This window comes from Camponotus vicinus, unplaced genomic scaffold (assembly GCF_025532165.1).
Source record: "Camponotus vicinus isolate PSW18456_S1 unplaced genomic scaffold, iyCamVici1.0 SCAF_14, whole genome shotgun sequence".
NCBI classification, from domain to species: Eukaryota; Metazoa; Arthropoda; class Insecta; order Hymenoptera; family Formicidae; genus Camponotus; species Camponotus vicinus.
In genome coordinates, this window is record NW_028141950.1 from 5080914 (window position 1) to 5096103 (window position 15190).

At 34.8% G+C, this 15190-nt stretch overlaps 1 protein-coding gene across 1 annotated transcript in view; it reads left to right on the plus strand.

The window, feature by feature from the left end:
* The window catches only part of LOC145965468 (uncharacterized), a 50220-nt gene that overhangs the window by 15563 nt on the left and 19467 nt on the right, over nucleotides 1–15190 (plus strand). The window contains exon 2 of the mRNA XM_083089043.1: nucleotides 6815–7000. Coding sequence (XP_082945169.1) covers nucleotides 6815–7000 — 186 coding nt within the window. The remainder of the gene's footprint in view (nucleotides 1–6814; nucleotides 7001–15190) is intronic.

Genomic DNA, 15190 nt, shown 5'->3' on the forward strand with positions numbered 1-15190 from the left:
CGCTTTCTCTTAAATATCATCGATATAAAAACTGCGCTTGTGCAAGGGTGACTTTTTAATTTTATTTTACTTTCGTCGGTGTATTTCACTGACATCACAGCGCTGCAATTCTCGCGATCGTTTAACAGACGTCCCGATTAAGCCCCTTATTGCGGGCGCCCATGCACTCACACAAGCTGACACGTGGGTCCTTTATGGGGGTCAACACTTGCGCCAGCCACACTGGCACTTCGGCGAACGAGATGCATGATTACGGTCATAAGCTGACCTAAGTCCGTAGGTACGTCTCGACGATCCTCCTGGAAGGCCTGATGGTAAAGCGAGGAAATCTAATACGCGAGGAAATAATCGCGCGCAAAATGATATATCCCGCCGCGATATTCAACTCTCGTCCCTGCCGTATTAAACTCGATGTCGAACAGCAACCATTTCATTAAATAAATAAGAATCACACACATTCTTCGTTTAATTAAATGAATAAGAATCACACACATTCTTCGTTTAATTAAATAAATAGGAATCACATACATTCTTCATTTAATTAAATAAATAAAAATTCCTGAAAGATTCTACGATATTAATTTTTTCAATATATCATTCGATTGTAAAAAATTATGAAAAACGAGCTAATTGATTTCTTTGAGGAGATTTATCACGTAATTACATTTGTAGTTTTCATCATTTATTTCTTTCTTTTTACCGTCATCTCTTTTGACGCTAATTTCTCTTCAAATACGGAAAAACTAAAAGAGATTTAATAACTTTCTGGTCGGTGAATTGATTTTCGAGCGGCGTCGTCTTAAGACTTTAAATATTTCTGCGCGCGACAGTCTCCTGAAGCAACGGACGATCCGAGACGCGTCGAGAGAAAGGGAGGTAGACCGAAGTTAAAAAGGCGGTAGAGATCGATGCGAGGAGAAAAAATGCGTCGGAGAGGATACGAACGAGGGAGAAAGACGAGGAATAAAAAGAGAGAGAGACGAAAAAAAACAAGGCAGACGAAGGAACGGTGAGAAAGACGACGCGATGCGCGTATCTTCCTGCGGACAACGATGTCATCCGGCCAAGTCCGGGGACGCTTAATATTACTGCATGTTATGCAGATTCCGTGGAGTCCATTTCCCCTCGCACAAGATCCCTCGCCGATTCTTACGTCGCTATCGCATAAACTGTTCTCGAGCCCGAATGAAACAATCATCTCACCTTCTCGTTTGATACGAAATCTGACATTTACTAGTTAGAAGACGAATAAAATCGTTCGATTCGCGACACAAGAGATTATTTGCAAGGGTATTTTAAATTTATAATATTAATTCAATTGTTATCTCTTCAAGAAATGATGATAAAGAGAAAAATTAAACCTTTTCTTTTAATAAAAAATCTCCAAATAATTTTTATTATTCCAATTTAAATTTTTCGAAATTTTTTGTTTTATTATATACTATAAATTTTAATTTAAAATATTAAAAAACAGGATTTATATAATTTGTCAATAAATGGATATAATATTTGCATTTTCTCCGCGTAGGCTTGGAAAGGCAATTTCTCCTAGCGTGGGCGTGCTTTCTTTCTTCTCTCGCACCGATTCAGCTGTAAATCCTAACATATCTCACGCGGATCTAGATGGTAGATCGAAATGAATTCAATTGAAAATTTGCGAGAGGGCATATTGAATGTTCTCGCATACGATTAATGGGGCTCGGCGAGAAAGTTCGGTGTCGCCGATACCATGAAGATATCGCGAAATGAACCGGTCGAACATGAGAGGCCCCGAGGACGGGTTGCGCCGAAAAGCGACCAGGTGAGATGGCTGTACTGATTCGTTCCGCCGAAGTATTACGCGATTAAATGCGACCGTAATTTAATGTCGGAGAGTCCACGTTACGCCACGATCCCGTCTTACATTTCGTTTTAATTATATCGATCTTCGTACTTAATCTCACGCCGAGAGAGAGACTTTCCGTGCGCGACAGTTTGACTCGCGCAATAAATCAGCAAGGTATGCTCGGTGATAAAAATAAAGCGCGCAAAAGAAAATTTATTTTAATCCTCGCGTCTGCGAATTTTTCAGTCATTAACTTGCGTAACCTGTCAAATCGCACATTTTTTTTTTTTTATTCAGATAGTATCTTTGGTGTACAATAGAAGATATCGAGAGATATGAAACTGATGAGTCAGATTTTTACTTTCAATTTTGTCCTCATTTTTTTTTATCACAAATAAAAAGAAATTGATAAAAAATATATCATGAGTCGCTATAAAAATAAAGCGCGCAAAAGAAAATTTATTTTAATCCTCGCGTCTCCGAATTTTTCAGTCATTAACTTGCGTAATTTATCAAATCGCACAATATTTTTTTTGATTCAGATAATATCCTTAATGTACAATAGAAGATATCGAGAGACATGAAACTGACTCTGGATCCAGATTTTCATTATCAATCTTGTTCTCATTTCTTATCACAAATAAAAGGAAATCGATAAAAAGTATATCATAAATCGCTATTTGAAGGAACTTTCGCAGAAGTGGTATTAAAAATGCGTATCTTCTAATACCGTTTATTCGTCCTGTTCGAATATACACCTGTTGATTCTGGTGAATTGAGGCGAGTCGTTTAGCGAGCCAAGCCATTTCGCGGCGAAGCAAAGGTTCAAAGTGTGTGCATTATCGTTATCGTGGCGCTACGTACAATTGCAAGGGCGTCGCTTTGGCGAGCCCCAACTAATCGAGAATGGCATCGAGACGCACGTACTGGATAATCCTGAATAAACGGCTTTACCTACTTCCTGGTCACGGTAAACCGTAAGAATTTACCTATCGTCATCAGAGTTCACTCTTGATGCTTTGAAAAATGCACTAAATAATAATACTAAATAATACAGTATTAATATAAATGACATCACTTGAAATATCTGTAAAGGAAATCATTAAGCCTCGAAAAGAGACCACTTAATTCTTCAGCTCTAAAATGATTAAAGCAGAATTGATTGCTGAACGACGCACGAATGCGGGATTAAACCTCGTAATAGGAGACTGTGTATCGTAATGGTGTAAATTTGGAATCGGGGTTCACGAACCTCCACAGGCAGGCGAAGCCTAAATATTTGGAACGGCAGCTCGCGTAAACGTCCGCTATTCGTCGAAAACGGTTGGGCTATGCAAGGCTGTACTTAGCTCTTTTCCCTCGAGCATGTGTACATCGCGAGAGGAGAGAGCGAGAGAAGGCTCTGTGTACTTATACAATACTTGGTGTACTTAAACCAGTCGCATCGGTCTTTAGTGTGATGAGTACGCAGTTGGTTTTCGCAAACAGAGCCATATGTTTCATAATCCTTTACGGGCCGCGTGTTAGGTTTATTTGGCGAATAATTTTAAACAGATCCGCGAAAGAGCCTCGGACTTTTATCCCAATTTCTTGATAATGAACCAATGGCAAAGTAACAGAGCAGTCCATAAATGGTGCAGCATAAGTTTCAGAGGCATATTTTTAGCGGACACAGATAACTTTTTTTTATCAAAAAAACTTCGATACAAAAGTTCTTCTTTTCTGATAATAAAGAAGGATATATCAGAGGGTAAACCTTGACCGTTCTGACCTAATCTACGACTTGACGCTAATCTGACCTAAACATTACTCCGCAATCTTTTCTTAAGAAGAGTTTATATACAGATATCAAAGTTGAATTATTTCTCGGTTTCTCAAATTTATTAAAAAAAATTCCTTTAACAAACAAGAGGAATTATAGATAATTTAATTCTTGCATATGAATCCAGTCCAAACTACAAAAAAAAAACGCATATCTTAAATCGTTCATAACTGAAGACATCTCTTTAGATTATTTTTACATAAATAAATTTATAACAAAGACCGACGAATGTGAAAGTAAAAGCGATTGTACAGCTGTATGAGATATTTGGAATGAGATGCAAATTATTCCGCGAAATCGGGGCATATCTTGGTGAGACGTCTGTCTTCTCGGCGACTCACAAACGAGGCATAATTCCCGGCAGATCGCCCTCTCGCACGCGTAATCGCAGAATTATGTCACGACGTAGCTGCGCGAGGATTCCTTCTCGGCGAGGCTGACGCTGGGTTACGTCATGTATGTCGATGCGTGGAAACAGGGAGAACCTGTCGCCTGCGTTACACATATTTGGTAGGATATCGTTATGCGACGAGATCTCACGATCGAATGCACAGAACGCGTCTCGCGAGATACCAGATACCAGCTATAAATAATTTAAGAAAGTATTGACAGAATAAAAAAAATTATCTTTATTATAATAATCATTTTCAGACATTTAACAATAAATTTAATTGTTGGAGAAGGAAAGATTTTGTCAAACTGTTCTTGTATATTTTTTATTTTTATACATTGCGTACGCGTTCTGGTGTAAGAAATGTGATTCTTCTCTGACGTAAGAAAGAGGAAAAATAAAGCCGCGCGATGAGAAAACCGAGAGGACCAGAAGACGGGGAATCAACTTGCACGCTCGCATTTGCTGAGATTGCCAGGAGAAGACGTGTTAAGCGATCCCACGCACTTAAGTTAATTGCATGAGTTACGCTGACGACGCGATATTGATATTACGGGATAATGTGCGCACGTAAATTACTACTTGGCTAAGTAGTAGCGACACCGCAAATTTAGATAGTTTGATAGTGTTTTGCCCCATTCATTAGGGATAATCGCAGTCTGTCTTTTAAGATTTGCAAAAATTGGATTATTAATAAAATATATATTAACAAATATTAAAATTCGTAATTTAAATTTATTTTATAATTAAAAGCACGTAAAATTCAGTAGTTTCATAAATAAAGAAGTCTTTAATGTGAATAATTGAGAGAATAAATTTCATATTTTTATTTTTCTCTTATTTTATTTATTATTAATAATAGAATAAGTTTCACGCATATTATATGTATGTATTTCTTTTATTAGAAACGAGGAAAATTACTTTGGTCATTCTTATATTCCGTCGCAATCTGGAGCCGCATATTTTCAAATCTTCTCTGTCGCGATATTTAACTAGAACGACATCGCGCTTCACAGTAACATAATGACGACATTGAGATTATGCAGCAGCGGTTATATCATTGCATAAGTAAAGATAGCCTTGAGACACCACCGAGCTTTTAGAGCTTAAAAAGTCCCTCGGATCACGTTTATCACACCGTACGAATTCTTGCAGTCACATTTGAACGAATTTTGAATGAAACAATTAGTACCATAGGTAAATAGCGTTCTAAAAAATCACATATAATTCGAATACGTAATCAAAAAATTCTCGTACATTATTTTGCAGCCAAATTTATTTTCCAAATATAATTCTTTAGTTGTATTATTTAGTTCTCTCTCACTCGTCAGGTACGATCTGTGAATTCTTGAGTCTTAAGAAAAAAAGCATCGTATTGCGAGACAAACGATAAGGTGTCGTATGTAAGCTGCTAAGAACAGGAAAGAGGCACGTGCAGGGAAATCACGAATAAGCGAGGAGAGGAACGGGAAACGATGCCCGGGACGATGTTACGAAGGTTCCCTGAAAGCCTGGTCGGTCCTAGAGTGCGTCGTTGACACAAGCGCGGAACTTTCATCTACAAGGCAAATGTGTGGAAGCACGATTCCGTTTTCGTCCTCTTCCACGTTATTCAAATAGAGCGCGGCCTTCGTAACTCACTGGCGTAGTAGCGGGATTATCGCGATATTAAATCTCCGCTATCGAAAAATCTGTGATGAGATGTCTGATGAAAATTTAAACAAGAAACGCCATCTCTGCGCGCGAACAGATTTGCTCGTACGAGAAGTAAATAATTTAAATTTTAAAAGTGACAAATATCGATCGTCAATTACACATCCATATTTTTAAAATTTGTAATTATTAAAGAGAATAAGAATATATTTATTAGGCACTAAGGTATTATAAACTTTATAATATTTAAAATTTAGAAAAGATCCACGAATTCCAAAATATAGAATCTTAATTATAATATTTAAATTATAATTAAGATTAAATTATAATTAAAATAAAATATATAATTATTAAAGAGAATAAGAATATATTTATTAGGCACTCAGGTATTATAAACTTTATAATATTTAAGATTTAGAAAAGCTCCACGAATTCCAAAATATAGAATCTTAATTATAATATTTAAATTATACTTAAGATTAAATTATAATATTTATTTTCATATCACGGGGAACAAAAGAAATATATGAAAAACATAGTGCTTGTTTATAAGCAGCCTCTTTCATCGTTGCTTTTAATTTCAATCGACAGGCTCTGCGCCGTTGGTCGCAATCAGTGTGCTCTTCCTCTTCAGCAGTCCCTGTCCTCGATTCCGATTTTTTTTAACGATATAACAAAGCCGTTTTTAATCAATTTTTATCGCGACCCTCGCAACAAGATCCGTTGCAGATATTTTATTTCCACCCTAGATAAATGCAATTTATCAAGTTGCGTAATATACGTTTTCTGTTAGTGCGCAGCATGTATTTTTCAATTATCGTTGCGAGGAGTTACTACGACATCCATCGTTAATGAAGTAGCATTTGCGAGCATGAAATTAGAAATATTAAACTTGACGAAGCTCTTTCAAAAGCTTTTATTTTTCACGACTTTACACACGTTCGCAGAACAAATAAAATTTCATAAATCTCGATTCGATCGAGATTTACGTGCTAAACCGTCTCTGATGAAATCCGTATTTAAATCGATTTAAGATTTTGTCGGAATTATTGATAGAATTTCATATATCGAGTTCTTTAAGGAAATTTTAATAACGACTATCCTTACAATATATATGTTTCAGATATGCAAAGATTCGTACAAATGCAATTGTACCGGAGTAAAAGGGCTGAGAGGGATTCCTGGATTACCTGGGCCTCAAGGAACAGAAGGGCTCCCGGGTGACATCGGACCTGATGGACCCATCGGACCCAAAGGCGAGAAAGGAGCAGGAGGAGAACCTGGAGCAACCGGCGAGAAAGGGCATCGAGTGAGTAAATTAATTTTTAATCGTGATATAATTTTAGAATATGAGTCTCTTAGTTTTGCAGTAATATAAGTTCATCGTTGATAATATAAAATAGGTAGAGCTTCAGAGATATAAAATATGCGATTTAAAATTAGTTTGAATTTTTTTTAACTGTCATATTATTTGCCAGAAATATTCACATAAAACGTGTCCCATTTCATAGTTTTATGTTAAAAAATTTAAGTAAATTTAAGTATGCAAAATCTTTTTTAAAAAAACCGTAACAATCGATTTGATAGTTTTTTTATTGTTACAAATTTATAATGTATATTATAATTTTGAGTTATTAAAATAACTCACGGAGAAAGATTTATCACAAATATTAATTTTTTTAACCTCTTATGCAAATATATAAAATGTTCATAGAGTATTCGAATATGCAAATTAATTTTTTTTATCATGTATGTGTGCTTCTAATACAATAATTTGTTTGTATATTTTGAACATACATGTATGCGAATGATGACTAAACCAATTACAACGGTAATTAGAATCCTTACAAGCGACGGTTTCACATTTTAATTAAAGTTCGCGACACGATACGGGAATTTGTTGGTCATGATAACTGTTTTAATAAAGTAATATAATTAATTTCATGGATATATTATATATTAATGTGAATATCTACAAAAAGAATCTCATTTTAACAATTTATATTATTTATATAGATAGCACAACGCGATAAGAAATATATGTGTTGAAAAGTTTAACTTTAGAAACTCTAAATTTTATTTTATCATTAAATTTTTAATTAAAATTAATTATGAACAAAATGAACATTTTATAACGTAATCCTCTTTTTTGCGGTGTTCAAAACGCTACAAGTATTGCTCACGCGATTTTAAAAGATTATCACTATTACGTTAATCTTATTATTAAAAAACATAACAAGTTATTATTATTATTATAAAAGCCGAAACCATTGTTGTAGTATTGCTCACGCGATTTTAAAAGATTATCACTATTACGTTAATCTTATTATTAAAAAACATAACAAGTTATTATAAAGTTACAAGTTATTATTATAAAAGTCGAAACCATTGTTGTATTATTTTATAATCTTGGCTGCCGTTATTAATTGCCAATAAGCTTCTCTCTCTCTTTTTCTCTCTTTCCTTTTCGTAATTAAAATTATCAAACGATTTTTCGCAATCGTAATTCACACAAACCATATTAACTTTTTCGTTGATTAAGTTTTTATTTATTAAAAAGCTTTGAATTTTTTATAAAAGAGGTAAAATAGCAATATGAATTCTCATAGAAGTTTGACATATGTCAAATTTTGTGTATAATTATTTTGTTGAAATGATAGAAATGTGTAGATTTCTCTTTTTCAAAATTTCTAGATACTAATTAGATCTAGATTTAGCATTTTCATAAATTTTAGTTAATTTTACTTTAAAGTTTGTCAAACAATATGTATTCTCTATTATATTTTGCCCAACAATGGATTTGCTACTTCATTCGAAAACCGCATATGTTAAACGACTTAAATAACTCACAAACCAGAATTCATTTCTAAAATTATACGCGCGATTATTAAAGATGAGAAAAAAGAGTATCTCTTTAATTGGATCGTCGAGAACGAAAGGATTGAAAAACGCTGATGAGAATGGCAGACGTTATTCGTTATTCGCATTCTCGATCCCCTATTCGAATGAATTCGATTGTTCGCCGCAACATATGTTCGAATGAGACGAAAAAAAATAGATGAAAACGATGAAAAAGAAACGTGGCGTCACCGGCCAGAAACAGAACGCTTCCAAATGCGGAGGAAGAGGGAAGATCGTGAACACGGGCCAAGGAATTACGGACGGACGGACACCCACGATGACCGCCCGCACTACCGAGAATTGTTACTCGCTGCGTGTCTGTCTGCGTTTCGCAATTTGTCGGCCGGCATCGATGTGCGACACCGTCCGATATGATATGAAGCGGAGATAACCGGTAGAAATCGCTCCAATTAAAAATGTTATACAGCTAACATGCGACAGTCCCCCAATTATCCTAATTAAGTAAATGAAAATACGCAGTATGTTCCTCTAAATTCCTCGAATAAATTTTGCAGGCATAATCTTTGCGTGCTTGATTAAGCATCTTTAATCGTAATTTATTATAAAGTATCAAAAAATGCAAAATAAATGAGTACGTATTTAGTCGATGATGTAATTTTATAGCAGAATTAAATTAAATCTGGATTTATAGAAATAAATTTAATTCAATACATTTTATTTAGGCGCTTTCAATTAATGTATGATTATAATTTATGCAGAAAATCCCACTGTCTGCCCCAAAAGTTGATTGCGAATTTAAAAATAAAATCTGACACGATTTTAAATTAATATACCATCTTTTTATTAGAAGCTAAATTGCACGCTTCAATTATGTATAATTTTTTTGTAATTTTAAATATACTCTAAAAAGTATAAATTAATATATAATAAATAAAAAATATAACAAAAAATATAAATCAATATAAAATAAATTAGTTATTATAATAAATATGAATTACGTTATATTATACTCGATAAATTAATATATATGTAATATATTCAATTTTTATTTGAACCATCTTTCACGTGTTCTATTTTCGAAATTTTTATTTTTTTATTCGCCCTCGATCAACTATTTCTAAGCTGTCAATACGAAATTCATCATTCAAAAAAAAAATTTACCGCGCGATCGACAATCAAGCAGCATTTAAAATTCGTACGAAAAATAAAAATTTGATAGAACAATAGAAATGTCTTTTTTTTTACAGTTGCATTTTTATCTTACATATTGTAACTTTTATATATAAAATAAAAATTGCAAAAACGGATAAAACTGACTTGATGAAAATTATTATTTTGCAAAGATTTGAATACACATTAAACTAACAAAATTAAGTCGCGGTAGAAATGTATTATATACATACGCGTTATCGTGTAGAATAATTTAGCGTCGCAATTGTCGAAATGTCACGAATAAATAAAACGTTACAACCACGTGTGGTATGACAAGAGCGTGGTGTGACAAGAGTGTTGGTACTTGTAGTGACACGGCCGCACCGACACATCTCGCGTTTATTAATCGCGCGAGGGCGCAAATTATTCATTCGCGTGTGGACTGCGAAATAGATGTCAATCTTTGTAACTGAAATTTCGAGTTAAATCCCCTACATAACGATTAAAATTGCATGACTTACTCTTTATTATTATTTATTATTCACTTATCTTCATCTATTGATTGCAATAAGTGTGTTATACAATATTCCAAGAAATAAATTAGAGAACGAGAACAGAATTTTTTAATTAAAAAAAGAATTAAATTCTTATTTTATTTCTTTGATTGAAGAAAGAATTAAATTCTTAGCTATTTTCTATTCTAAGAATTTAAGCGACTGAAACTAAAAATACGTCAATTGTCTCTCAGAGATATGCAGATAAAATCTTATTCTTTATTTAATCTCAAACATGAAGAGAATTTGACTTTTAATTCGAAAAATTAAGAAAGATTGGTAGATGTTTTTAATTTTAATGGCACATAATAATAAATATAATAATAAATTGGAAATGATATAAATTGCGATGCAGATGCCTTTTATTTTTCAAATAATATTGCAATGTTTTATCATTGTATTTATCTTTTCAAAATTTAATCGAGAAAGATTATTTTTGTCACAAAAGACGTTATAAGCCTTAATTTATTTGGTATTTGCTGGTTCAATAAACGTTAATCAAAGAAGAAATTTGAAGAAAAACTGGAAATAGAAGACGCTTGTCGCATCAAACAATCTTCTTTTCACTCGTTCAGGAAACTTTCAATCGTGACAAACAGGAAGAAGCCGCCATTGTCATAAATTCATTACGCAAGAATGAAAATTCTGGTTATTACTACGGACCATCGTGTTGCCGCATGTGCCACAATTTGCCAATTACACGCAGCGCGTCGCACGTTCTCATTTGCGGCGTGCATCGCTTGCTAATTATGTTATCGATCGTTCGACCGTGGTGCCGTTAACTTGCATCTTCGATCAACGAAATATAATTGGACTCTCCGTATAATAGGATCTGAAGATAGTTTTAATTACCTCCAAAAATTCAAAATGGAATTTCAAAAATATAAAACGATACAATAATAATAATAATAAAGTGAAAGATGCGCGAGGAGTCTCTTATTTCTCTTTAATGGAAAATCGAAGAGAGAAAAACGTAAAAATATGAAAAACAGTAACACGTAGAATCCACGCCGTGAAAATAAAAATGATGCGTCCATGATTTGCTAAGATCTGTCGTAGATATGACTTGGATCTTACAAATTACAGACCTATCTTATTTTTCCGCCAAGAAGTTTTAATTCAGCAGGTAAATAAAAATCGATAGCCTACATAGAAGCAGAAAATATCAAGGCTGAGAAAGAAGAAAAGACTTATCCTCGAGAAAAAAAGAGAGCGACCTTATCCTGGCGAGGCAACTGGCCATTTAAGAGGTGCGAGGCATGACGAATTATGCATTCATTACCGTAATGAACGACGCTTCGATTCGCGTTTATCCTTTCTTCTTCTTCTTCTCTTTCTTCTTCTTCTTCTTCTTCTACAACGAGTCTTCTGCGGCTTCCTCGTTTCTCTTTTTTTTTACCTTGATATGAACGTACGCCCGGATTACATCAGGCGCGCCTCTTTTCCCTGGAAGGGAAGATGACGTCACAACCCTTTCAGACCGGCCAAAGAGAAGAGAAGTGTACCGTACGATCTCTTGTATTGCAGCTGCGACTCGCCACTGTCGACTTGATTTACGGGGTCTTTACAGATTTTTGTTTAAAAAAAAATTCGTCCCCTTTTTCTCTCTTCTCCGCATCTTGGAATTTATCGGACCCCCCGAGATTTTTAATGCCGTCGCTTGTACCGCTCCTCGTCTTAAGCCACTTTGTCGCGGAACGAGGACATTGATGGACTCTGGGATTAGAGGGAATCCCCTGTAGGTTTAAGGAGATTGCACTTCGAGATCGTACGTGCGATCGGAGAGATTCGGGAGAGAGAGTTTCTCCAGGACGAGGTCGAGTGGCGATTGTATCTTAACCCTAAACTTCTCGCGAATGCTGGAAGTTAAAATTGTATCGTAGTGAGAAGAACAATTGTGCAGGATCTAAAAGAAAAAAAAGTCATTTTATAAATTTTGTTTACGAATTTTTTGTAAATTTTAAAGTCGGTCTTTTTTGTATTTCGTAAAAATTTTATTAGAATTCTTCTCTTCATTTATATCAAATATTATTTGTCTTTAAATCAGATTTAAAATAAAATATATTTGCTAAAATATAAAACTGATTTGAAATTAAAAAAAAGATTGTGATTTTGTCGCAGCAAATAATTTATTATTAATGTATTAATAATAACATAATTTTTGTTACAAATATTTTTCTAAAAAAGGACTACTTTTTCTTAAATACTTATAAAAATATGATAATTTGAAATAAAGATTCATCAATCTTTGTCGTATACTTTAGAAATTAATGGAGCATAATTGACGATATTTTTTTTCACAAATTAAAATGTTCCGTCGTTCTCTTATTGACGTTATATAACTGGACGAGGCAGTCTGAAATATTCGTCAAACGCGTTTGTAAGTTTACTCAATTCACGAGGAAACGACTAATTTTACGAGTATAACGTATTTTCTCATTGGTCAGTTTACACTATATGAGCCTGAAACGAACAGACGTGAATTGACGTCATGACCCTTTTCAATCCAGTAGAAACAAATAATTCAAAAAATATCGGACGAAATTTTTCTTATAAATTCAGCTCTGCTCTCCGTTATTTCCATTATTCTCTGTTGTATTTTTAAAAAATTACGTTAAAAAAGTACGTTAATTTCTATGAATTTCTAGGAATTCAAACATCTCCTTCAGTATTTTTTCCCGCAAGTATTCCTTGCAATTTCGACAAAATATCACGAAATTAAATATAATAATCCATACATCTGGAGCAAAGGTCTTGAATTCCAAATTCGTGACACACATCTTTCATCATGATAGAATTTTAAGCTTGCTTAGCTTCAGTTTTCTTTACTTTCGAGCCAATCGCCACGAACATGTCGAAGGAGTATTCATCATTTAGTCATCGTCGTGCACATTTAATACTGGCTCTGGCGGCTTATACGGTGTCACTCGTAAAACGGCGGGCCGTACTGACGTCATGGTCCTTTCTGGGCACAGCCAAGGGAGAAGATGTTTCGACGTTTCAGCGGTGAGCACCGCTCGCAGACCTCGCTCTGAAATTGCCGTACGAGCCGCATAGTGGGAATGGCACAATTCCGTTCTTCGGGTTAACGATTCGGCCCGGCTTCCCCGACGTGGGCGTCAATGATAAATTACCGCTGGCATCTCGCTGCTTTGGCATTGATCTCTATCTACGTAACGATTACCCAGATATTACGTGCATACCCACGTGCGAGCGGCCGATCGAGCCGTCTCCGTCATCGTCTCGTTGTCTAGGATTGACACAAATTGACACTAAAACCCTGGCTTCCACTGCCGAGAACAGAACCAGACTAAGTCGACGTGGATTTAACTAATCCTTCATCGATGGATAAGGACTTTTCCTTTCGAAAGGAAGTTTAGGGAGGTACTTGATGGATTGAAACTGTGTCGGAGAACGTGTTATCTCTCCCCTGACACCCTTTCTTTGACTACAGATAATATGAAAATTATTAGACTGAAGGTGAAACTTCTTGTTTTCCTTTCTATTGTCGATAGAATCGATAAATAATAAAATATCGTAATTTTCCTTAATCTATAATTTTTCTTTACAGAAGCAAAAGAATGCATTTGACCTAATTTTTATATTTTTTATATCATTTTTAATTTTTATATCATTTTTAATTAATTTTTATATTTTTTATAACATTTTTAATTATCTTTATTATTAGGAAAATTATTATAGAAAAATTAAAATAAAATAATTACTTTATTAGCAATATTTTTCAAGATGTGTCTTTCATTTTACTGTCAAAATTTTTTAAAAAAAGCGTTCGCGTTTTGGACCCATACAGTCTGCCCCGTAAAATCGAAGGCAATTGAGAAACGTGTGTAAATTCCATTTTCTAGAAAGTCGCTTTTCTCTCGCTCGCGCGTTTGAGAAAATTAAAGGGGACGTTGATCCGACATCGCGGGAGGTTGAATAGACGGATTGTTAAAAGCGCAATGATCGCGTGACCGGGCTCCATCAAACGCACGCGAGCTTTTAGAGCGTCGCGGCAATTTTAGAGCGCTCGCTATACACACTTTCATTTTCACATTCTCTCCGGTATCTAAAACCGTCCACCCCGAGAATTTCACCGCCCCCGAAAGAGTCCGTTAAAACAAGCGATGCGGCACCGTTCTAATTAAAACGAGCGACAGGACGGAGAAGAGACGAGGGGAGACGCCGAGGACAGATGAAAGAGCGAAGACAATTTTTAGCGGGGGAGGGAAGGGAGGATATCAGGCCCGCCTACACGATGAAAGAGAAGACGTGAATCGGCGATGCTGCGCGTGCAACTCCCCGGTTTGTTTTGCCACGTTCGGGAAAGTAGGGTATCTAAGCCCTGATAAAGAAATCAACCGCCTCGACGCCGCGCGGTGGATTGTACTCTTCTTCTCAATATCATAGCTACGTGCTAAATTGACATCTCGTCCCTCGAGAGCTGGAGCTAGACTGGAAACTCGATTCTACACCTAGGAAAATGTAGGACATCTTGGATTTATCCGGAAATATTTTATTTAGTCATTTAGGTGTTTCTGAAAAATAAATTTAATTGATATTTTAAAAAATGGAATAGAGAAAGAGAGAGGAAGAACGAGAGGAAAAGAGAGACAGCTTACATTTTTATACACATTACAATTTTATTTTAGAAAGTTCCTAATGAAAAGTTTCCCTACAGTTGACGATATCTTAAATGAAAGATTTTTCGTAAACTATCATAAAATAACTTGAAACTCTACGTAGTATAAAGTTTTCAAGACATTTAAACATTAAGCTTTTATAATCTCTTTACGTAACGTTCATTAATGTAATCAATGTTCACCTAAATGAAGTGCTTCTTATATAAACTTTATATACTAAAATATTATTTAATTATAATATCCTTTACACTTTGAAACTTTAAAAAAGTTAATTACGAAAGAATGAGT